Here is a 25,345-nt window from a genome sequence, read left to right as displayed (position 1 = left end):
ATTAGGAACAGGTATCTGTGTGTGCCTTCTGTGAAGCAGGACCAGACTTGTTCAGTTGCAGGATGTCAGCACAGACATGACATTTTCCTCTCCCTGGAGCTGGAATTCTCTTGAAATGTGCTTTTGTTTTCCCCTCCCCTCTCTGGAGAAAGTGGGACCTGTGTGCTCTGGAAGCAGCACAAAACCAAGTGTATCTTTTTGTATCCACTTAAAAGCCCTGTCATTTGTTTACAAGTTCTTAAACCTAAAAGAACCATAAACCCTGACTGTACTTAGTGCTGTGTTTACTCAGGTTTCTCCCTCCTGGGGGACAGTGCAAACAGCCCTGGCAGCTTCATTTCTGTTTACAGTTTCTGATAGTTTTCTCTTTCATGTTTTCACTCCCTCACATAGCCCTACACTGAAATAAGCTACAAACATAGCTGTGTGCTCATTAAAAACAAAATTTGATGGATAACTTGCTCTAAATAACTTCCCACTTGGGCTGCAAACCTGATCTAAAAATTAAATTAAAAAAGAAAAGGTGAGGAATTCCTTGTATTTTACACGGGGTTTTGAAAAAGCCTATTTCAGGTAGAAAAAGGAATATTTTATGAAAGAAATTCTTGCCTGGGAGGGTGGGCAGGCCCTGGCACAGGGTGCCCAGAGAAGCTGTGGCTGCCCCTGGATCCCTGGCAGTGTCCAAGGCCAGGCTGGACGGGGCTTGGAGCAGCCTGGGACAGTGGGAGGTGTCCCTGCCCATGGCAGGGGTGGCACTGGATGGGCTTTAAGGTCCCTCCCAACCCAAACCATTCCATGTTTCCTGGTCTAGTTGGAGCCACTCTTGACCTCTCGATGATTGAAGGCAGAGCTGATCAGTGGAGCCTGCAGAGCTCTGCTGGGGTGTGTGTGCTGAGCACAGTGAGCACGTGCAGATCCCACGTCCTCAGCAGCTCCTCGTGAATCCAGAAGGACGGATGGGCCATGAAACAGCTCCTCTGAGGTCCCAGGACACAGCCAAAGGTTAGGACAGAACCACGTGGAATTGGGCAAAGCATTATCGGCCCCGCATAGTTCGAATACCAAAAACCCAAGTCACCTCCCACTCTCCTCGCAGATGCTGTGAGATGTGTGGGTTGGAAACAGATATTTTTCTCCTTTTATTCGGGTGTCAAGGGCTGTGTCCTGCACAGGAGCCAGACCAGCCCTCGTTTATTTGCATCCAGGAAAGGGAAGGTAACAGATACATGAGACGGGCAGCGATTGTATCCATGACAACCGGCAGATACGGCCTCGCTGCCTCGCAGCTCCTTCCCCAGCGCCTTCCCAGGGCACATCCCGGCTCAGACGGGTCCCTCTCCTCAAGGCACCGCTCGGCTACAGCTCAGTATTCCTGAGAGAAAGGTGCAAAATCCACAAATGAAGCACATTTCCTGGAGCCAACAGCTCGATCAATTCTGCAGCAGAATTCCCTGGCTTGAGCTGCGTGTGCTTCACCGAGGGGCTCCCTGGGAGGGGCTTTGGGAGATCCGGGTGCAGGGACGGCATGGTTTTACAGAAATACGGGTGGGCTTAGCAGACTGAGAGGCTGCGGAGCCAGCAGGCAAATTTGGCAGTTTATTCTGCCAAAAAAAGGGTTTAGATATGCTGGACACCTTCATAAATGCAGCTGAGCTGAGCGAGGGAATGTGGTGCTCACCTGTGCGGGAATGTCGGCAGAGGCTGGAGGTGTTTGCTCGGTGGATAAGCCTCAGTCTGCACAATGCCTGTCCAGGGAACAGGAGCTGCCTGGGCTGTGCTTCCCCGAGAGCTCTGCATCCCACTGCCTGCTGTGGTGCAGTTCCTGCATTCCGACCACTGCCTGGGCCTGCCTTGGAAAGCGCTGGCATTTGAGGCAGCTGCAATCGCACCCAGTGTGGAGGAACAGAAAGAAATCTATCAGAAAAGCAAAAAGCTCTTAAAGGCAGCCAGTTCTTCTCATTTCCAGGGCCCCTGCTTTATATCTTCAACGTGGTTTGTACCACACTAAGGAAAAATGTTCCTGAGATCAAAACAAGGTGATCCATCATCTCTTCCCTCCATAGTGGCAAAACAAAGCAGAAGAGGCAAAGAAATGAGATGCTGAATGGAGAGCCAGGGATTAGAAGAGAGGACATGAATTCACATTCTGCCCTGACATTGAAAACCTGACTCAGTTTCCATGTGAGGACAACAATGAGCTCTGGGCCTGATTGGTCAAAATTAAAAGTACAAAGAGGGTTGCTGTGAGCTCCAATTAATTGACTGTCTTAACAAATTAGATGAGTCTGTAAATTGTAGCAGGTATTTGGGACTCAGCCTTGTGAGGTCTTGTGCCTGTGAGCTTTTCTGCATTTCCTTGGATGTGTAAAAGCAGCATCATGCAAAGCAGGCAGGGAATGAGATGCCCACGGACTCAGAAAAAAGAAAGGATGCAGTGAGCCACGGGAGCACTGGGTTACTGTGGGGTCACGGGGAGAATCCCTTGGCCAGCTTTTGGAACAGTGAGTCGAAATTGGATCTGGTAGTGATACAGATCAGCCTCCATCTGCTTTGGAAGTGCTTTGGGGATGTCCTGGTTTTGGCTGGGATAGAGTTAATTTTCTTCTTAACTGGCTTAACAAATGTTGTCAGCCTCTCTGCAAGGAAAAATGTTACACAGCCAGCCAGCTGCAGAGGCAAAAATATCTACAATTGTATTTGAGGAGGATTTGATGGTTTTAAAACCAAACTAAAACTGCAGTATTTTGAATTTTCAGTGAATGCAGCACTGACAAAGGATCCAGCTGATCCCAAGTCTCCGTTTACCACAGCAGCAGCTCTTCCCAGCCTGCAACTGTCTCAGAAGAATGCCAGGCTATATGTTTTAATCACTGTATTTAGCCATGACAGTCACCCAAACAGCAGATTTTGCTTTTTGTACCCTGCTTCCAGGATCAAGGATGCTTTTTATAGCTGTTCTTTGACTGGAAATAAACCCTGGGAGACACCACTACCTCATTTCTCTTACTCTGACATCCTGCCCTGAACTTAGCAGCAATCTCCTGTGGCACATTTCACCTTCTGTTAATCCAACTAGGATTCAGCATTATCTGGTGCAGGAATTGGGGGAAGGTCACTCTGAGAATACCTTCCATCAACAGAGAGATGGCTTCTCTTGGAGTCCTGGAGCTGGCGATGGCGAGGCCGCAGCATTTCCTCCCAGCATCGCTGCTGGGTTTCTGTGGTGTCACCACAGCCTTTTTTCGGGTGTTGTTATAATTTTGAGATACTGTAGGGCTACCTCAGCAAAATCCTCTCCTTTAACAAAAACAGCTGCAGAGATTCAGTGAATAACCACACACAAGTCTTTTGTGGTCTCCCCAATGTCTTTAATTTGCTGTTTTGCTAAAAGGAGTGGACAGGATAATTTGGCAGTTGTATTTAGGTAAAGCTTCATGATTTTTGTCTTTGTCAAGTCCTGGGGCAGCCTGTCTGTCTTTCTGGTACAGAATATGATGGATTTCCTGCAGCCCAACAGACCTGCCAGGGGTGCAAACAGGAGCATTTCTGTCTCCATGCTCTCCAGGTTCCTGCTCAGCACCTGATCCTGTCTCACTTCTGTGGATCACCCTCTGGAAGTACCACCAAGTAGTGCCTCATTCTCCTTCTAAGAAGGAAACAAGGAGCACTGTCCTGCCCTCACCACCCTCTGCATTCCCGCAGAGCAGAAGGAAGGGGAGATGGGGCTGGAAAACCAACGGAGGAGGAGACGGGATGGCGGTACTGAGATCACCGCGTTACGGATGCCAGGTAGAGCAGGTTGCAGCAGCTGGAGGCTGGAGCTGGGCACGCCGTGTTCCAGGCAAGGAGGGGATGGTAGGGATGGCTTTGGGGATGAATGAATGATTCTCCACAAGATCTGCTTCAACTTGCTCCAACAGCAAGTGCCATGAGTTTAATTGGCTCTAACAGGACCACAGTCAGTACCAGCCGGTGGATTTGTGTTATTTAATGCCTTCACCCGGGGCTCCAGCTCTCACAGCACAGATGGGGCTCTGGCCACGGGGCTGTGACAGCGATTCCCAGCTCAAACAGCCACCCTGGGAATTTTCTACACTCGATTCCCCCATGTGCAGAAAAGATGACAGCTCTATCCTAAATCACAAGCAGGTCCTGGTGATGACTCACAGAGCAGCTTCACGTGCTGTGGAGATTAATTGGAATTTTTCAAAGTACTGAGCTCTGTCCCAGTTTGGCTTTTTCAGGGTTTGCTGCCCGCTCAGAACAGGTAAAGAGCCCAGGGCTGTAACCTGGGACACCTGCCCTCAGAATGCTCAGTCCCAGCTCTGTAGGCTGCCACTCAGGCTCGTGAAATATTTCCAGCCACACCTTGATGAAGTCAACCCTCAGCAATGCATCTTTTAAAAAGATTTCGTTTCTTTTTTTTTTTTTTTAAGTAGTTTTATAATGAAACATGAAAACGTGGTGCATTGGGGTTTGGGAAAATGTGAGTAGAAGAAAACTTTTTCCTATTTAAGAACCTGACAGGTAAGAATAGCCAGGAATTCTGAACACCTGCTTTTAAGGTGGATGTGTTCTTTAACCCTGTTTTTTAGGGAATTCCAGGGGCACTGCAGGAGGTGATGAGCAGTGATTCATGGCATATCTCAAACCTGGAATCCGGATTTCCTGGAGCAGTTTCCTGAGTTCAGCAGTGATCTGAGCCGTGTCACCAGGTTTGTCCTCACCACCTCTCTCGCTGCAGCCATGCAGATTGTGCACACAGGGAAACAGCTGGACACTCCCAGAGGAAAAATCTTTCCAAGGCACAGAAGAGTAGGACTCAGTGTCATGTATTTGTGAGGAAGCGTTCGGTTTTCAGGTGTTTGTGGTTCTGTGAGGATCGTGCAGAGCCACAGAACAGCTTGGGTTGGAAGACATTTTTAAAGACCATCTTGTCCTGCCACGGGCAGGGACATCTTTCACTGTCTCAGTCACAGATCTCCCTGGCAGAGGCTCCCAAGTCCCTCAGAACAGGTATTTCCTGATGTATCCAGGCGTCACTTCCCGATATTTCAGCCTTCCAGTGAAAATCATCTGGGCTGTACCAGCCATCGTGTGGCCACAGGCCCAGGGCAGTGCCTGTTCCCTTTGCTGGCCCTACTGAGGCCCCCGAAATCGTGGGGTCCGTTCTGGGCCCCTCATGACAAAAGAGACTTTGAGGGGCTGGAGCGTGTCCAGGGAAGGGAACAGAGCTGGGAAGGGGCTGGAGCCCCAGGAGTGGCTGAGGAAGCTGGGAAAGGGGCTCAGGCTGGAGCAAAGGAGGCTCAGGGGGGCCCTTGTGGCTCTGCACAAGTCCCTGACAGGAGGGGGCAGCCGGGGGGGTCGGGCTCTGCTGGCAGGGAACAGGGACAGGAGGAGAGGAAACGCTTCGAGCTGCCTCAGGGGAGGTTTAGGTTGGATATTGGGAAATAGTTCTTCACCAAAAGGGTGGTCAGGCATTGAAACACGCTGCCCCAGCTTGAGTCCCCATCCCTCGAGGGATTTAAAAGCCGTGTGGATGTGGCACTTGGCGACATGGGTTAGTGGTGGCCTTGGCAGGGCTGGGGGAACAGCTGGACTCGCTGCTCACGGGGGGAGATTTCCAGCCCGAACGATTCCGCGATTCCACGCTCCCATCCCTTCCCGCAGCCGCCGCACGCCGGGCTGGGTTTGCCGGATGCTCCGGGCGGAGGATCCCCGCAGCCCCTCCCCGGTGCCTCCCGCCCGCCCCCCGCCCCGCCCCGCCCCGGCCCGGAGCCGGTGGGTGCCCAGCCCGGCGGCGCTCGGAGCCAGCCCGGCGCGGGCACCCGCCGGCAGCGATGCCGCTCGCCCAGCTGGCCGAGCCCTGGCCCGACATGGAGCTGGTGCATCTGGACACGGAGGTGAGCGGGCACGGCCGGGGGGGCTCTGGGGCGGGGGGCTCCGCCGAACAAAGGAGCGCCCGGCGGGACCCCGCGGAGCGGCGGCTGCGGTGCCGCCCGCCCCGAGCCGCTCCCCGCGGCGGGGGAGCGCGGCCGCCGGAGCCCAGCGCCGCCGGGGCCGCTCCGGCACCGCTCCGGGGCTGCTCGGGGCTGCTCCCGGGGCTGCTCCCGGGGCTCGGTGTGTGCGCCCGGGGCCGTGGTCGGGGCACCGGGGGCTGCCGGGCTCGCTGCTGCCCGTGCGGGCTGCGATCGTTCGGGCAGCGCAGGCAGCGCTCCCAAATCTCCCAGGCGCAGAGGAAAGCGGACCCGGCTGAAGGCCCAGGGTATAAATATCTCCGTTTTGGGGGTTTTCTCCCTCACCGTCCCAGCGCCGGCTTCTCACACAGGCCTGCGCTGCCAACTCCGATCACGCTCCCGTGTCACTTTGCTGGATGTCTGCTCTGCCCTCCCACTTGGCTCTTTTCCTCCTCATTAAGACCCCCAAGCCAGATGTGCAGGATGGAGCTCATCTCCTGTCCACATCTGCGGGCTGGCACCACAGCCATTTCCGAAGGAAGGGACAGCTTGCAGCGGTTGTCACCCATGGCAGAGCAGCCGGCTGAGGCACTGTGCTCTGGCACTCTTCAGTTAAACATCTCGCCCAAACTGGAGCTAGCAGCTCTCCTGGAGAAACCAGAGGGAAGGGTGGGGAGTGTGTCCCAGGTGTTTCACAGACCTTGGTGCCTTCCTGTCGTTCTGTCTGGATTCGATGCCTTCACATTCCTTTATCCTACCTGGGGATGTCTTGGTGATTAATTGGTCAGATTTGCTCATTCCTATTTAAAATTGCCTCTTCAGGGGTCTGTGCTTTGAGCAGAGGCAGCACTTCACCCCCGCTGCAGGGACAGCAGGGAGGCATGCTGGCCATTCTGGGTGAGGTTTCCTAATTTTCATCAGCCAGGTATGACACAGCTTCTCCTGGAGCCCCCTGTGCAGGTGGGGAGGGTCTTCCTGGGCCAAACATCTGGCATGAAGGTGCGGTGGGTGAAGAGCCTCTGCTCTGAAACAGCGCTGGAGCCATAAGGATGAGTTTGTGCTCCTTTGTGCTCCAAGCTGGGAGAGGAGGGAAGTCCTGCGGCAATTCCCAAATCAAGTCTTGTGCTCAGATCCAGGCCGTAGGTTACTGCTGGGAGACAGGGCTTTTCATCTGTGGTTTCTCCCTTCCTAACAAGGGAGATGATGCCTGGAAAGCCAGAAAACACCACTCGACTCATAATGGGAGGAAACTAATGCCAGTGCCCAGGGCGGTGGATGCCGTGGGCGAGACTTCATTTAGTGCCTAATCCCCGGTGTCCCAGGTGCCGGGCGGGCGCTGTGTCAGCACCACGGGATCGCTTCCGAGCGGAAATGGCCGGGGGGTCCGGGCTGTTTGTCAGCCCGAGTCAGCTGCGGGCTCGGGGCAGCGGCAGGGACTGCTCTCCTCATTGCATTAATACCGGGTGTGTTTAATCGTAAGCTGAAACTGGAGGGAGCCTCTGGCTCGCCCCTTCCCCAGTCTCACCTTGGCCGCAGTTCCGGGTCAGGGTCAGGCACCACGTGCAGGTGGGATTTCAGCAGATCGGATTTTTGGTGTCTCAGGATCTCAAGTGGGACTTAGCAATTTACCTCCCTTTGGTTTAAGACGGTAAGTACACACTCTTGATTACAACGAGGAAAAGAATACAGGTGTTCTTCACCTCTACACCTGGGTCTGATGTTAGAGAGTTCCCTGAGGTCCAGCAGCGGAGCAGGAATGGGGCTTGGGAGGAGTTTTGCACTTTGAGGCTAAAATGGCCAAGGGCAGGGGCCCTAGGGGGAAGTTTTCACCACTCCTGGGAGATGTGGCACCACTGAGAAAGCAAGGAGACTTTTCTGGAACACCAGTTACGTAAATTGCCCTGGGATCGCTGCCATCCAGGTTAGAAACCGGCTTCCTCCGACCTTTGCTTTCTGAGTCATGGAGCAGAGGTGCTGTCACTGCACTGGTGGAGGCATCAGTCCTATTGTTGAGGGATTTGGGGTTTTTCCACTGTGTTCTGGGAGAATTGGCTGTCTGGTGCCCCTTGTCCTGGCCCACCAGAGCTCACTTGTGCCAGGAATGGGTGGCAGTGGGAGCTTGAACTGATCCCTGGCAGGAGCCAAGTCTCTCTGTCCTGGAGGCTGAGCTTTGTAATCGTTTCTCCTGCCTTTTTTTTTTTTCCCTTGCCATTCTCTCTTCTGCTTACATCATTGCAAATATTGCTTATGTAGTAGAAAAACACGGCTGGGGCAGAGTACAAACACTGGAGAATGGAGTTGAGTGACACAGAAATCCTTCCCTGTGAGGGTGGGGAGGCCCTGGCACAGGGTGCCCAGAGAAGCTGTGGCTGCCCCTGGATCCCTGGCAGTGCCCAAGGCCAGGTTGGATGGGGCTTGGAGCAGCCTGGGACAGTGGAAGGTGTCCCTGCCCATGGCAGGGATGGAATGAGATGGGCTTTAAGGTCCTTTCCATCCCAAACCATCCTGTGATTCTCTGATTCCATGACTTCATCCCCATAGCGATGGATCTGTCATCAGGGCTCCACTTTGCTTCAAGTTCTTGTTTCATTACACAAACCTACAACAATGCAACTGACGTGGGATTACGCCAAATTCCACCACTTCAAGCTAATTATTTTTGCCTGTCTGTAAGTATCACCCTTTATTGAGCAGGAGCTACTCATGAATAAACTCTTTTCTCAAGCATGGTAGCTGAGCTATGCAAAAACTATGACCAAAAGACAAGGGAGACAGCTGAGTGGCTGTTATCGCTGATGTGCCTTGTGCAGAGACTCCTGTTTGGGCTGCGAGAGTTCCTTCAGAGATCTCTATTTTTGCAGAATTATTTCCTTTCTCTGAACTGCAATAGCCAAGATCCATAAATTCCACTTAATGGTAATAATTTTTAAATGCCTTTTTCTTGTGTCAAACCAGCAGGAGCTCTGGGGTGAAGGGTTTCTTGCCCCGCTCCCTCCTGCTTGAGTGTTCCATGGCTCATCAGAGTTGGGTGAAAGAGCATCTCTAGGTACCTGGTAGCCGTGAGGTGTTTTGGGGCATCTCAAAAGTGACTGCTCAAAGGATCCAGGAACAGCAGCAGGCTGCTTTTTCAGGCAGAGCTGTCGATAACCCGGGATGACTGGAGCCGATGGTGTAACCACAGAGCAGGACTGGGCACCGTCCCCACGGTCCTGCCGGGATGTGCCTCGTCCTGGTTTCACATCAGAGCACACTGGCCTGCTCTGTAAATTGCTCACTGTGCTGCAGATTATGTGGAATTAAAAGGATTTAAAGCGCAAGATGTCCTAAGATAAATATCTCCCAAGTTCAGCCAGGCTGGCAGTTGCGTAACTGAACACGCTTGTTTTCCAGGGTACTTTTCTGTGTGCTGTTAAGGAAACTCATCCAGCGTGTGCTCAGGAGGGCTTTTGTGTCACCTCTGGGGCAGGTGGAGCGGTCACTCGCCCAGAGGTGCCCTGGCTGCTGCTCCACGTGCCCATCAGATTAGCTCCCTAATCCCGTTTCCGCTCACTCCGGAGCAGGGCAGCTGCAAAGCTGCAAGGACAGGCTGCGGGCCCCCGGGGAGGCTTGTGTGGCTGCACTCTCAGTAGCCTGAGCCCTGCTCTGACACAGCCTGGATGAGCTCCTCACTGCCCCGGGCACCCCAGGGAGGAGCTGTGCCTCCCTCCAGCAGCAGATGCTGCCTGGTTGCTGCCCACGGGAGATCTTGGGAGTTCTCTCGGAGCAGGACATTTGGGAGGCTCCTTTGCAGCCCCAGTGTGCTGTGAGAGGGCACCTGCTCCCCCGCTGTGTGTGGGGTGCAGGGGCAGGGCAGAAATAAAGCATTTTGAAGAGGCAAATGTCAAACCAAGAAACACACAAACTGTTCCAGCTCTACTCGTGACGTGCTGAATGGCCATATTTTATCTCGGGAGGTGATGAGTCTGGAGCTGTGTTTCCATCTGGAACATTTACAAATGGCCCTCCAATTCCATATGAGGGAATAAGGACTGGCTTTGCTCTGGGGTAGAAGGAGAGCACTTGGCTCTAAACACTGCAATTCTCTGCTCAGACATCTGATTTATGTCAGCCTGAGGAAGTGACTGTTTCATCAGGAGCTTCGTCCCTCTTAAGACCAGGGACCTGCATGCCCAAGAAACCTCCCTGGCAGGGACACTGTTCTCTTTCTTTCCCCTCCCTTCCATCCCAGGTAGGATGGGTTTGCCTTGGAGTAGGGAGCTGATGAAACTCAGCCCTGGAAAGTCTGGTGACTCTGGAGGTATCACCTGGTGTCTCCCAGCTCACCCTTGAAGTTGAGGGCTTGGACACCCCCTGCATCAACTCACTCCTCTCCTGACATGTGCCTTGTGGGTCTGTTCTCCAGACCATGAGCTAGGCACTGCTTTCCTCTGTCCAACACAGAAATTCTGCTTCTTAAGCCGTTTGAGACAAAACCAGCCCTCCCTGAGCTGTGGTTTGGATTAGCAGCCAGTTATGAGTTGTGGATGGGTGACAGCTGAGCCAGTAAACATCAGCCTGTTTCCAAGTCTGGTTATCTCGAGCGCTGTGTCTCCCCCTGCGTAGTGGGGGCTGTTCATAAACACAAATTCTTACTTCACTGCTCAGCTATTCTCTGTGCTAATGGCACCGAGAGCTCCGTGTAAACACCAGGGCAACATTCCTCTGGGAGAACTTGGCCTGCGTGGTGCTGCTGTGGCTTTTTTTCAGTCGTTGGCTGAAACTGCTTTGGAACTTAAAGATAAGTTGGGACCAAGGTGAGTTGTGGAGCTCAGAGTGGGTCCACAGAGATGTAAATATTGCAGTGTGGTGGAGTCCTGAGGAAGAAGACAGGTTGATCATATCAATGGATCCTTGCTACACCAGGGAAGGAGTTGGCTTTGTTTCTGTCAGTTCCTGAAGGCTCTAGAACCCGGTCATTCCACTGAGGATCTGAGGCTCGAATCCATTGGCTTTGCAACTCTTCACTTGGCCCATAACATCTGAAAAGAAGGGACTAAACTGCCCTTGTCCTGTCAGAGGAGAGGAGGAGGAGGAATGCCATGATTTTTTGGAGCCTGAGACTGCAGTGCAAACAGATGTCAAAGCAAAGTCTTCTTGCCCTTGTTTTTCTCCACAGTCTGCAGAAAACCTCCTGTACGTGCTTATCCTGCTCTGAGTATCTGTGTCTCAGTGAAATCCCACCCAGTTTCGCTCCCCCGGCTTCCCCAGGCGGTGCCGGTGCCGTGCTGAACCTGATCCCTCCTCGGTTCAGCGCCCGGGGTGAGCGGCTGGTGCCACTCCAGGTGGTTCGGGTCACCCGCTGTGACTTTGTGCGGAGCTGGACCTGGAGCCAGGCGGGTGGGGCAGATTTCCTGCAGCGTATCAGCTGCGATGGGGTAATAAATAACCGATAAAGGCTCCAATTAAAGCCGATGTCACGGCACAATGGTTGTTAACTGCGCTCTGGCGCTGCTGCCAGCAATCCCAGAGCAGCCGGCACAGAGTGGGAGCAGGAGGGGTGGGATGGAGCAGCGTCTGCAGCACGTGGTGCCCGGGGGGGAATCTGCACCCACCGCCCCAGGGATCCTCACTGGCGCCGTTTGCCCCACAAGCAACATCTGGTGGATAAGGAGCCCCAGTTGCACTGGGGGAAGTGTGGAGAGAGTCTCTGGGCAAGAGACTTTCTTTTAAACGCTTTAAAAGACAAGAGTCCGGTGCATGGGGGGAATGTTCAGCCATCTTGTACCGTGTCCAAAGTGCCACCCTGCCCCGTTTGTCCCGTGTGAGGGGCTCCCAAAGCCACCGGCCTTTGTGAGGGACATGAGGAACAATCCCATGCCTGGCATGTGCTAACAGCAGGTTCTCTTCCTTTGCAGAACGGGCAGGCAGCTCCAGAAGAAGGTGGGAATCCTCCATCCAAGGTAAAAATGCCCCGGGGTTACGTCTGCAAGTCGTCCCTGCGAGCGTGGGGGGTGTGAGCTGACTCGGGAACGGGATGGGGACGGTTATTTTTAAACCCTGTAAAGCTGCTGCTCTGCAAATCTGCGAGAGTGCACGTGGGAGTGCAAGGGACTGGAGATGGGGAAGAGGAAAGATAAACTCCTGTCTTCCTGTCCCTTTGGTCATCCAAACATGCCTGGAAGGTTTTCCAGAGGGCCACCTCGGTCCAGCACACAGGAGCTGGACTGGAGGCTGTAGCCGAGGGTGAGAAGCCCTGGGGTGTTTCGGTGCTGTGTTTACGCCTTTCTCTGTGGTGTGATCTTGCCAGATGGGATGAGAAGTACAAGAGTATTTGATGGTTTTGGCACAGCTGCCCTTGCTGAGCATCTGGTATCTGTTTATTCTCTTGCCTTGGTGGGGCTGGGAGAAGCTCCACGTCTGCCAAGTTGCCCTCTGCATCCCCATTAGCGTCAGCTGGGAATGACAGAAAGAACTGAGCTGCTGTCTCCCGTGTTCTGGGCAGGGACCAGAACCTGCTCATCCTTCTTGAGACACCTGAAGCTCATCCTGCTCCACACATGAGCAGTGTGGTGTTGAAGGACTTGGTTTGTCTGCTGTGAGCCCTCCGCAGGTACAGGACAGCACGATGCTGTCACCGTGGCTATTTCCTGATTGTGCCCATTCCTCTGTCCTGCACTCGCTGCAGAGCAGGAGAGCCATGTCAGTACCGTGAAATCATAATCCCTTCAGGATTTCCTTTTCTGATCCATCCACGCTCTGACCGTGGAGAATGACACAACACGTTGGATTTGCCCTGGGCGACCTTCCTGAGCGGGTTGTCAAGAGCTCATCGTGCTCTATACCCTCAGCAAGGGCCCTGTGGCAGCTTCTCTCTCTGAATCATCGGCCGTGCTAAAGGCTCTGGGGGCTTGCTGGGTTGTTTTTCCAGCTGATTACATTGTATTTTTAGTAAAAGACATTTAAACATAAAACCCAGTTGTCTACATTTCAGCCAGTTTTTTCCCCTGGAACATGTGAGGATTTCTAGCAGTGCCAGTGCATCTCTCCTACCTGTTCTGCCTCCCTGTCCCACTCTGGGGCTGGCCTGGCACTTCCCCAGCAGCCTGCAAAGAAATCTGGCGTGGGTCAGATGAATTCAGGTCAATGAAACTTGCGCTTCCCTCCCCTGAGAACAGTGGGTTTACAGCTCTTCACTGTGCCTGCATCTCTGGCATGGGGAAAAAAGGAATCTGTGTCTTCTGGTTGGATTCCAGCTGGGTTTCTAAGGCTTGAGACTTTGCCTCTTTCATCTTCAAACACTTGGCTAAACTGCCCTTCCCTAAATGCTGCTGATGGATGTTGCTTTAAAAATCATTTAGGATTTTTATCTCTTTGAAGGACATCACTGAGACAAACCCTGGCTGATTCCATCTGTAGGTGCCATCCCACAGAAAGATCATGAAATAGAGGCCAAAAAGCTCTTGAGGTTCCCTTTGCTGCTCTGTGGGACGTGGATGTGCAGTCCAAGCTGGAGCAGAGCAGTGGGCAAGTTCTCCAACATCCCACAGCAGGGAAGCCACAAGAGCCCTGTGCTGCTGCAGGTGTCCTGCTTTCCACTGTTCTGAGGCCCTGTGGCCAAAATGCCTGTGAGCAGTGTCTGACAATCCCATGTTGGGTAACTTTTGAGCACCCAAAGCTCTGCTGCACGCTCCTGAAATAACCTCGGTCGCGTTTTCCAAGTTTGTACAAGGTATGTTTGCTACCAGCACAAATGAAATCCCTCCTGTAAACACATACCTTCAACTTGAGGGCAAACTCTGCCCTGAAATGCTGCAGATGGGGGAACAGGCAGCACCCAGAATATCTGTGTGTTTCAGTTCTTTTTGTGGTTAGACGTCAGCAGCAGCTCCTGGCTCTGGCTCTACCTCCAGCAGGAGAAGCGAGTGGCCATCACCATCTGAGGTGACTATTCTCACGTTGAAGGTTGCTCAGGCTCCCTCCCACACCCTTCTGTGCTGTGTGTGGAGAGCTGCAAGGGGAAGAGGCACCTTTATTCCAGGTTTGTGCTATCCTTTTGCAGCTCATTCTGTGATCTCTGCTAAAAATAACTTGAAGCGGCGACAGCGGCGATTGCTCAACGCCCACGCAGCAGCCCTGTCCCTCCCCGGCCCTGTCAGCAGGATGCTGCCAAAGTACAGTCCCATGTGCCTGGGCCACAACCAAAGACTCTCTGCAAAGGAGGAAATCCAAGAGTTCCTCAAAGAGTCGGGAAGTTCACAGCTGGTGATGTGAGATTGATGGAGTGTGATGCCTCTGTCATCATCTCACCTGAAACACGAGGAAATGGTCACTGCAGAGGTAGCAAGGGGGTATTTTGGGCCAGCCTGGCCCTGTTCTGGTACTTCCTTGCTGCTTTTGTAGCTCCATCTCAGCTTCCTACCAAGGACAGCTGGTGCATTTCACAACCTCTTGTATTTTCCACTTTCAAGAGCAGTTGCAGTACACAAGTTCCTGCAGGCCCCGTTCCCCAGTGTGTTTACGTTGGGAATGTCTGCAAGATCCTTGTGCTGGTTAGGGCTGGGGAAGAGTTAATTTTCACAGTGGATGGTATGAGGCTGTGTTTTGAATTTGAACTTAAAGCGGGGTTAATCACGGCAACATCCCTAAAGCCAGGCTGCTGGTCCCATGCAGGATGGGTACAAGGATGGATTTTTTTTCTCATATTCTTTGGTGGTGGTGGTTGAAAGCTGCTCTGGGCAGAGAACCTCATTCTCTCCTGCGTTCTCCAAATTTTAATTGCCAGGTCGGGTGAAATTGGTCCTTGTTCAGCTGGGGAACAGCAACTGAATTCAGTGGAAAAATGGAACCTCTCATAACTGGTGTTTTTCAGCCTGTTCTGCAGCCAGCTTGGCTGAGGGGTGAGCCTGTGCTCCCTGAAGGTGCCAAGCATGAGGAATTATACATGGAAGTACAACACCCAATTAGTGAAATCACTTCATCATGAAAAGCAGAGGAGTGCAATTGCAGGGCTGAGTGTGCCCACACTCTCTCTGGGGAACGCTGGTGCGGGCTGGGGGTGCTGATCAGCTTGTTCTGGGGTGGTAATCACTGAGCACAGTGAGAACTGGGGAAGGGAAGAACTGAACTCTTCCAGCTCTGCACCATAAAAGGGACCTTTGAGACTGGAGCGAGGGCTGTGCTCTGCCACAGACACCGGGCAGGAGGTGCCCCAGGCTGAGCCTGGCTGTGGCTGTGCAGGAGAGGGAGGGATGCGGCTGCTCCCCAGATCTGTGTGGCTCCTCTTGGTTTATCCCGACCAGGTAAAGCTTGCAGAAAGGTCCTTCCCTGCAGTATCTTGCAAGGGCAGGAAGGAATCCTGGGCACAGACACCTCTGGCCAGTGAAATACCTGCACCACCAGCATTAACACCAGCGAGGGTTGCTCTGGGTGAAACACCCACCATAACACTCTACAGACAACCAGCTACAGCTGCAGTCACAGCTCTGAGCTGGAATTCTTTGGGATGAGTTGGAGGAAGCAGGTTTGTGGCCATCTACCTGTGCCAGTCCCCTCTGTGGTTCAAGAGTTGTCCCGGTCAGTGCTGGACACCACTAATCACAGCCTCTTAACGTGAAGGGTTTCAAAACAAACAAGTGAGTGCTCTGCTCGGTGTGTGTTTGCACAGCTGCTGCTGGTTCCTCCAGGAACTGGAAAGCTGTGGAGCTGTGGGAAGAGGCAGGTACCTCAGCAAATCCCTTCTCAGCCCACTGCCCCACTCCTGTGGCTCCCAGCCAGGAGTGCTCTGGCCAGACAGACCCCTATGGCTGAGCAGGATGTGATGGGGGCAGAACATCTCCAGTGTGGTGTGGTGCTGCTGGGAAATGTCCCTGACGCTGCAGGGACTGGGCAGCAGCTGTGGCCACTCTTTTAACATTTGGCTTTTCCAGCCTGTCACTGGTAAAGCTCTGAGTTCAAACTGGCTGCTCTGTCTTGTCAGCTGAAGGAATCGAGTGGGTTTGTTGCTCCAGCAGTGCCTGACAGCTGCCTAGTCTGTTCCTGGCAGAGCCTTTGCTCTCTGTCCTTGGCAGGGCTGGGCTATGGCAAACAGCAGCTTCTGAGCTCTTAAACACAAATAAATGCCTCTTTGAGGAGCAGAGTCTCTCATGAGCTGCAGACTCTAATGAATAATTGAAGAGGGGTCAGTTTACAGGACTTGCACACGAGGAATGCGGCCGTGTTTGCTCCAGCAGCCCTCCCACATGGTCCCTGACCCATCCAAACCACTCCGGTTTCTCCTCTGCCATTTCCATCCCCCTGGTGAGTTCGTAGAAGCTGCCTCATGTTCTGTCTCCAGAAAGCCTCTTTTATTGAAGGAAAAAAAAGCCCTGCAAAGCTGTTACTGTGTGTTGTACTTGCAGGGGACCTCACCACAGACAGCAGTGAGGGCTGGCACTGGAGAGGACCCCAAAGAACTCATTCACATTTGATTTTTGGAGGGGTCAGAGTGGGTTTGGGTCATTGGGTCATCTGCCCCAGAAACTGGGAGTTTGGAGTACCCTTGGCTGGGTTTGCTGGGCGTCACTGGCCCCCTGGCTGGCCAAGATGCTGATTGGGATTCTCCCTGCACACACAGGCTCCTGCAGCTTCACCCGTCTCAGCTTTATTTGGAAGTGAAGCCTGGACTGGACATGAGCAGTAAATTCCTTCCATAGCTCCAGGTGAAGCTGCAAAAGCTGTTTTCCCTCTGGTTGCACTGTGCTGCCTGCCAGGGCTGCCATGGGGCTGGGGCCATCCAGGGAGGGTACTCCCAGCTATCTAAGAATTCCTGCCTTGCCTGGAGCACTTTTCCTTCTCCCTTAGGAAAACCCCTCACTGTGTGCCTGGGGCAGCCTGCGAGCAGTGGGAGCCGAGGCATTGCAACAACTCCTGCTGCTCTCATTTCGGCTGAGGCAGGAAGAGTTTCCCAACTGCAGCGTGAAATCCAGGTCTCTCCCTTGCCAGTCCTGGAGAGCACAGCTGGGAAACGTCATCCCTTTGGACACGGAGAAGGGGGGCATTTATCCCTATTTGTACTTGAAGCCTCGGTCTGGGCAGAGCTGCTCTGGGAATACCGAGCAGGCTGAGGACACTCTGTGCTCCTGAGATGTGGCTGAATTGATCCCCTCGCTGTCAGAGAGGTGGATTTTACTGGACAGCCCGGGCTGGCCTGGATGTGGATTGGGAATGTGCTGTGACTGGTGTCAGAGGGGGACATGATGGCTCTGCACCAGCACTGGGCAGAGAACAGCAGCAGTGGGATCAGTGGTCATCTTTGGGGGTCCAGGAGGGGACCTCTGGGGTCTCCACAGAGACAGAGTGAGGAGAAAAAAACTCCTTAAAATAGCATCTGAGGGGAACAGGACAAAACATGGTATTCCCAGTGCTGAGAGTGGCTGTAATCCCCATGGTGTGATGTTTGGGAAGGGGATGGATGTGATCTCTGTGTTATGGTCCTGTCCTGGCACACGGAGCAGCTGAGCCATGGAGGGGGTGTCTGCTGGCTGCATCCGTGGTTTTTATAAACATGAAATGATAAAATAGAGCTTTGCTCCAGCAGACACTCATCCTGTGCGCTCTCACCAGGGTGTTGGTAACGCACAGCTCGGGGGGTGTGTTTTGGACAGGGGTTTTTTTTGCAGTTCACAGCCACCCCCAAAATGTGACAATCCCTTTTCTCGCAGCGTGTCCCGCACATGTGACCTTCCCAAAGGGTGGGAGGGAGCTGGATTCTCCCAGCCTGCACGGACCAACCCCAGCAGGTACCAAGCAAAGGCTTTTCCAGGTCCTGAGACCGCTTTCTGTGTGCCTTGCAAGGGGAGAGCCACTGGCAGCCTGTGTGCTGTGGGAGGAGTGTGGAATTCCAGCATTCCTGCGATACAGAATGGTTTCTACATCCCACGATAACTCCAAGGGCAGCAAACAAGTCTTGGTTCTTGTTGTGAAATCAGTGTTGTATTTTATAATTCAGCTAGGAAGAGTTTTTACCTTTCCTACTGAAAGTGGCAGAAGTGCCCCGTGCCCTGGTGGAAGGTGGTGCTTTACTGCTGGTTCCTCAGAGTGAGATTCTGCATTTGGAACAGCCTGGGATGGGGTCTTCTGGTTTTACACCATCAAAGCTCGAGCTGATTGGAATTTGCTGGGAGCACACTTTTCCTCCTTGCTGGGAGGTGTGTGTAGGGCTGCAGGAAGGGGAGGCTGCATCCTTTGCTCTTTTGCACTGGAGGCTGATTTGCTCTGCAGAAGCTGCAGAACTGAGTAATTCCTTATCTCCTGGCTGTTAAAGGTGTTTTCATCTCCAGTGCCTCCCTTCATTGGGTGCAAAGTCCTGCTGGCTCCCCATGCTGCTCTCACAGCTCTGGAACTGCAGCAGCACTGGAGCCATCGGGAAATCTCCGTTTGGGGTTTGGGAACATCTTTTGCCTGAGCTTGTATCTTTAGCCCAAACAGCTCACTGTCAGCTGATCCTGGCCAGTTGCAGCTTGTGGTGCCTGGAAAGGGTGGAGAAATTGTATTAATTAATTTATTTTTTTAAGAAACTTTTGGTATCTGCTGCCAACATAGCCCTGGATAGAGCCAGGAGTGGGGTGGAGCCTGGGGAGTGAGAGGGGGTGCCTGTTCTGGAGTCTCTCTGCTCTCTCCACCCCAAAACCAACCTGAGCTCTCTGATATAAAGCAGATATTTTGGTTACTCTGTGAAACAAGTTGGTTAAAAACTGAGCAGATCGAAAAGGATGTTGTGAAGCACAAGGACAGGGGCTCAGCTGTGTGAGCCACCAACTGCCTTCTCCCTCCCTCAGCCTCAGGCTTTGCTTGAGAAAACCCCTCATCCCTTAATAATTTCCAAGATCCCTCCATTTCAGGGGTGCTGGATCTTCCCAGAGGGGTGTTTATGACGTGGGTGTTTATGAAATGGGCTTGGGGCTCCCCCCGTCCCGTTTCAGATGAGAAACACATTTTGGACGTTGAAGATGCTCCGAGTGCCACCTGCTGGAATGTGCTCGAGGGGTGCCGGGGTGACGCTGCCTGTCCCGTGGCAGTGCTCCCTTTTTAGGGATTTGCCTGTAACTCCCGTCGTGGGGCGCCAGGATCACTGGAGGAGCAGCAAACTCCTCCCCAGGAGCCACCAGGTTAATTTTATACAGTTTGGCTGCCTCTGTGAGTGGGGAGGAATTGCCCCCAGGAGGATGGCAGAGTGCTTCCAGGAGTCAGGCTTTTGTTTAAGCCATGTGTGGGGAGGCTCCTGATGTTTTCCATGCTAGGATGGAGCTGGTCATTCCCTTGTCCAGCTGCCTTGGCTGTGTAAGGGTTTGGGCACAAGGCTTTGATGATTTGAGGATTTCTGGACACCACGTTACCCCTCTCTGGGCAGAGGCCTGACTGTGTCCCCTGGGTTTCTCCTCCCTCCTCCATTTTTGGTTGGTTTTGCTTTTCAGGAGACCACTAACAGTCCTTGGAGATGGTGTGGGGTGAAATGTGCAGCCCTGTTCCCTCTCAGTAATCCCTTCCTGCAAACCTCCTGCCAGGAATCCGCCCCCGTCCTTATCCACTCCTTGGGAAGTTCCAGTTCCCGAGGTCCCCGGTGTTTCCGGGCTGTGTTTGTAGCTGTGACTTTGTCCAGGACTTCCACCTTCAAAGCCACCCCGCGGTGTCCCTTCCTCCTCAGGCCCCAGTGTCCCTGAGGCTTTTGTCTGTCAGCAAAAGCCTTTGTTCAGTGTGAGTTAAAGGGCCAAAGAAGCCTCTCTCTCCCTGCAGATCCTTTTGGATTGCTCCAAGAATCTCCCTCTTCTTTCAAGAGAGTCAGTGGCCCCAAGGATTTATATTGTCCTGTTTCTGCCTTCTGCAAAAGCTGTTGCCGATTCTCTGATGTCTCACAGGGGCAAGGGCTCACCTCTTCCCTCTGTCTGCTGCCTGCTTGTATAAAACCCCCAGGACTGAATTCTGCAGCTTTTCCTGCTCTGAGTGTGGCTGGAAGTGGCTGAGGAGCTCAAGTGAGAGGTCTCATGCTTTTTCTCCCAGGCCTTTTCCAGCTGTGGCCATGCGTGCATCAAGCAAAAGTAACTCTTATAAAATGCAATAAACTGGTGGCCAGACCCTGCTCTGAGCAGGCAGCCCTGCAGGCATCCTGGATCGTGATGTTTGGGATGATGCTGGAGCAGGCCAAGCAGGGCCCACAAGGTTTCATGCCTGGGAGGGAGGGCAGAGGATGGCCCAGGGTGCGTGGATTGGGAGCAAACCCGTTGGAACTTGTGCAGGAGAGCAGGACGGAGCCTCCTCTTGGGCAGGGAGGATTTTTACTCTGCTTGAGGTTTCAAATTTTTTTTTTCTATAATTATTTTTGGCAATTGAATGAAACTGGTGTGATCTCACAAAATGTTCTGCTTGGCTGGACTTGTTTTCAGCTGACCTGGCTGTGGCTGTCCCCGCCCCGTGGCGGTGCTGACGTGGTGACAGCTCTGTGTGAGCAGCTCAGGTACCTGGTGACACTCTCAGCTCCCAGGAGCTCCCACAGCACCTTCAGCCCTCCAGAGGTGTCACTCCAAGGGCAGTTTTCCTGTGGGGGCAGCTGGCATCAGGCATCACTTTCCTGGAAGTTGGGGGGTGGCAACAAAGTGAGTTTTAACCTGCTCTGACCATGTCCCTGCTGGGGGCTGCACTTCCTCCCGGGTCAGAATGCCTCACCCCAAGGCCCCGCTTCCTTCTCCCTCTGCCATCACCTGAACAGATCCAGCCCGTGCTCTGTTCAGGTACAGGCACCCCAAGCTGAACCCTTCCCTTCCCCAGCCTGGGCAGTGTCTCTCCTCAGTGTCCCATGGGATTTCTCAGGCTGGGGGCTCCCAGGAGACTGAAGAGGATCTACCACAGAAGTGCAGTCAAAAGTACAAGGTTCCGGCCAATTCTTTCATTGCAAATGAGGCCAAGGGCCAGCCCTGCCCAAAAAAGGCCTTTGCAGGAGGGCAGGCACTGACTGGGGAGGTTTCTTTGCTTTGTTTGTTCCCCTTTTTGAGAACCACCACTTGAAAAAAAAGTTTCAGACAGAGCAGCCTTTGCTCTCCCAAACTTCAGCTTCGCTTCCTCTGCAGAGCTGCAGCACCTCCTGCTTCCCACTGATCCCAGGCTCCCTCCAGAGTGGGAGCTGCTGCTCCACGGGGAGGTTGTTGCTCCAGAGTAGGTCATGTAAAAGAACTTTGTGCAGAAGTTCAGGAGTGTGAAGCTCCCACATTCCTTCCCAAGGCTGGCACTCAGGGAAGGAGGGGTCTGAGGTGCAAGGAAAAAGGGGAGCCACATGTGCACTCCCAGTTCCCTCAGGAGACCAGCTGCTTTCAGCCAGGGGTTTTACCACCCTCATTTTAAAAGACTTCTTCCCTATATCTAATCTAAATCTCCCCTCTTTTAGCATAAAACACCCATCACTCCTTGTCCTGTCACAGCAGGCCCTGCTAAAAACTCTGTCCCGAGCTCTCCTGCAGCCCCTTTAGGCCCTGGAAAGGGCTCTGAGGTCTCCCTGGAGCCTTCTCTTCTCTGGATGAACCCCCCCCAGCTCTCCCAGCTTGGCTCCAGAACAGAGGGGCTCCAGTCCCTGGAACATCTTCATGGCCTCCTCCAGCAGGTCTGTGTTGCTCCTGTGCTGATCCAGAAGCTGCTGCTGCCTCCTGGCCCTTTCCCTGGAGAGCTGCAATTCCACTGATCCTACAGGGAGAGCATCCCTGCTGGATCAGCGTTTGTGCCGCTCAGAGCAGGGGCAGAGAAATTTTGAGGAAGAAAACTACCGAGACTCTCAGTTGCTCGTTGCTGCCTCGTGCAGTGCCTAAAATTGTTCTTTCTGTGCCTGTTTTCTTGTGTGTGACACGGGGACTGAACTGATCCTCCTGAAAAGCCAGCTGAGATTTGCTGATGGCTCTTTCCATGCTTAAGCACCCGTAAAGCCGCCCAGTGTTCTCGTTTGGCTGCAGCATTGTGCGGCCATGGCCACACAAAGCCATTTCCCCATACGAAACCGCCGTTTCCTTTCAGCAAAACTCCCAAAATACATCCCAGTGACACAACCACGGCACCGGGGCTCTCGCGCCGCTCCGGGCGCTGCTCTGGGCTCTGAGCTCAGGAACCAGCTGGGAAGGGATGGGAGGATAACGGCCCAAAGCTTTGGAGATGCTGAGGCTCATCTTCCGCAGCAAGCCAAGGATCCAGGAGGCAAGTGTCTGATAAAATACCTGCTCTGCCTGCTCTCCTGCAGGACACAAGAAATCAGGGAATTCCTGATCCTAGAGAGCAGACCTTACCCAGCTTTAATTAAGCACTCTTTTGGAAAAGGCATTTTGGAGGGTATGACTGCTTTCTAAGAAGTGTCTTTCCTAGGTGCTGCCAGATTTTGGGAGTGTTTTGGGACCAGAGCATGTGTTGAAGCAACAGAAATTAAAACAGCTTCTGGTTAGTTGTTGATGAATAGGAAGCAAAATGCCAAGAGCAGAATCTGTTTTGAGATTTTGCAGGGTGGTTTTTTTTTTTCTTGCATTTAGATGTGACGGTCTCAACCGGCAAAGTGACAAAACGCGAGCAAAAACAAACCTGTCTCTTGGCTTCTGGCTTGTAAAATCCTCCCTCAAAAAAAGGGGAAAGTAGAAAACAGGACTTGTATTTTGAATTTGGGAAAACCCCCGTTCGTGTGTCCCCAGCCCCTGCTCTGGGTGACTCAGCCGCCTGTGCCCTGCGAAGGCGGCACGGGGAGGTTCAGGACTCGTCTCTTCCTCTGACTGGAGCGACCTCCTGGGCTTTTATTTTCCAGGAGAAGCCAATATCATTTCCCAGCAGTGCAGGAATCTGTGGGAAATGCCTCTTCAGAGGCTGTGGGTGACGGCAGGTGCTGGGAGCCCCCAGGAGCAGGGAGTGCTGGACCTGCAGAGATCCGTGCTTGTGGGAATCCAATCCTTCCACCCCATCCCAGGCAGGGGCTGGTGCCTGGTCTGGAGGAGCCAGGATGGAGCTGCTTTCCCTGTGGGTGGGAGGGATCCCCGGGGCGGGGTCTGCTGAGGGTGCAGTGATCACTTTTCGCTCGGGAAGGGGTTCAGCTGTGGCTTTGGCAGATCTGTCACCCTACTGCTCCTGGGGCAGCGGGACAGTCACCGTCTCCCAAGCCCACAGGGATGCCGGCTGCTCCCCCTGCAAGGACACAGCAGTGCAGAGGAGGAAGGGGCAGAGGTGACTGCAGGGGCCCCTCCGATCTGATTCAGTCCTTCTGGAGCTGAAAATCAGTTAATTCCTAGCTCTCATCTCACTGTTCTCACACAGCTCCTCCCTTCCCTCAGGGCTTGCTTTTCCTTCTCTTCTCCCTCTTCGTAGCTCCTGTCCCACCTCCAGGTCACCCTGTGCCCACCCAGCGCCGTGGGCTCCATCCTGCTGGGACACTGCCTGAACAGACACAGAGAAGCCACAGCTCAGTGTCCCTTCCCTCCCTTCAGTCCCATTTTATCTCATCCACAGCCAAAGACTTCTCCCTCTCAGAGGAAATGTTTCAAATCCGATTGGAGTTTTTTGGGGGATGATTTTTCTATTCAAACTTGTCTTGTTATCCAAAAACCAGGGGAAGGAGTACCTAGATGTGGTGGCAAATTTGTGTGTGTTCATAAAATGCACCAGGCTTGGGGACTGACCTTGCAAAAACTTACTCACACTTAAGTGTGAGTTTCAGAGGGAGAAGGAGCCATTTCTTAGCGGGGAAACTGTTATTTTCTGAGCTCCCCTTAAGTGCTTCTGCGTCTGGGGTTCAGACTCACATCTTGCCCCAGAGGCAGCATAAACTTGACATTTCTGCTGCTGCTGGGGACGTGTCAGAGCAGCTGGGCTGGCCCTGCCCTGCCCTTGAGGTCTGTGGGGAGCTTTGCTCTTTGAGTTTGTTCCTCCTGGTTGCTTTAGAAAGGCTGAGTGCCTGGGTGGGAGAAGCCCAGTCTTTGCCACGGGGGTGCCAAACTTCCCTGCAGACCCAGGACAGAGGCTTTTGGAGTTTGTCCAGGTGTAACTGAGAGTAAAATCTGGTCTAGACCTGCCAGAAATTAATTCTCTCTCCTTGGTGCTCTGATTCTTGGGGAACAAGTGTAACCATGTGCTGGCACCGTGTCCTTCCCCACCACTGGTCAGAGTTTATCACATCCAATCAGTATAAATTTGTTTGCTGGGACCTGGCTCCAACTGCTGTCCTGGAGCCCCCGCATGGCTGCGAATCACATCCTGAGGAGCGATGGCTGGTGGGACACCCCCAGTGGTTGTGAACAGCTCACCTGGTCTTGCTGAACAAGTTCTTTGGGAAAACTTCAGCAGAGAATCACAGCCCCTCTGTGCTGACGCTTGTTTATTGTCCCACAGGCAAAATCCGACATCAGTTGGGTAGAGAAAGACCTCGTGGACTCGGCAGACAAGGTAGGAGAGCTGCAGTGGGCACCTCAAGGAGACTCATCCATTTCATTTGCATTTTGTCCCACACACGAGGGCGTGAGCAGAGCTCGCAGGGACCTCTCTGAAAACCAAATCCTTTCCTGCCTCCCGCCCCTGCCAGCCCCTCTCAGCTCTGTGGAACTGCTGCTGCTGAGAGCAGCTATTGCTCACTTGCTCACATGACATCCTGGACTTGATTTCATCCTCCTCCTCCTTCCTCCCCACACCAGCCCCCTTTCCGTGCTGTCATTTGTGTCTCCTGTGGCTTTCTGATCTTGTCAGCAAGCCAGGGCGGGCACTTCTGGTTGCGTGGACGTACAGGGGAGATTTTATTGCCTTTCTGAGGCTCCTCTCCCACGCTGGTAACACAACATGAAAAATTCTCTGGGTCGGGACGAGATTTATCAGCTCCTGCCGGGCCCACGCGCAGGGAGTTCGCTGCTCCCCCACACCGAGAACGTGGAGCTGCTGTGGGATGGGTGCTTATCTTGGGCAGCACATGGTGGACAGGGTTTCTCCTTCCCTAGGCTGTGTCAGAGCGCAGGAGGTGTCAGTGTGAACCAGGCTCCTGCTGTGCTCAGCAGCTGCAGGTGCTTTTCCAGGCCCAGGCACCTGCCCCCAGCCCCTGGAGCTCACAGGCACCGAGGTGGAGCTGGGTCCAGCTGCCTCTTTGGTGTTCAGTCATTTGTTTCTTTCGTTATCAGTTCTCAAAGAGCACGTGGTGGGGGCAGAGGGGACAAGACAGTCATAATTTGTCTCTCTGGTTCCCTCCTCTGCACTCTTGGGAGAATTTCAGAGATCGGTGCTGACATAGGGCAATTTCCTTTTGTGTGGGTGTCTTTTCACTCATTTCAAGGGGGTTCTTTCTTACCTGCACCCTCTGGGGTCTTGCAGGACCCCCGGAAACATGTCTGTCCTGAGGGAAATGTCAAAGAGGAACAGGCTTGGAGGGGGAAGAAGGCAAAACA

General features: G+C 53.3%; 1 protein-coding gene across 2 annotated transcripts in view; it reads left to right on the top strand.

Annotated features, from left to right (window-relative positions):
• Positions 1-5,840: 5,840 nt before the first annotated feature.
• RPS6KA1 (ribosomal protein S6 kinase A1) overlaps positions 5,841-25,345 on the top strand; it is a gene marked incomplete at its 5' end in the record, with an annotated part of 32,787 nt that continues 13,282 nt past the window's right edge. Inside the window, 3 exons of one of the 2 annotated variants that reach the window (XM_082296646.1) lie at positions 5,841-5,903; positions 11,852-11,896; positions 24,309-24,362. In XM_082296646.1, the coding sequence (XP_082152772.1) occupies positions 5,841-5,903; positions 11,852-11,896; positions 24,309-24,362 (162 nt within the window). The remainder of the gene's footprint in view (positions 5,904-11,851; positions 11,897-24,308; positions 24,363-25,345) is intronic. The other variant, XM_082296647.1, reaches the window with a different exon arrangement.

This window comes from Coloeus monedula (assembly GCF_965178545.1).
Source record: "Coloeus monedula genome assembly, chromosome: 24".
Classification (NCBI taxonomy): Eukaryota; Metazoa; Chordata; class Aves; order Passeriformes; family Corvidae; genus Coloeus; species Coloeus monedula.
Note: the sequence above shows the minus strand (reverse complement) of the source record. Positions and strands in the feature narration are given on the sequence as shown.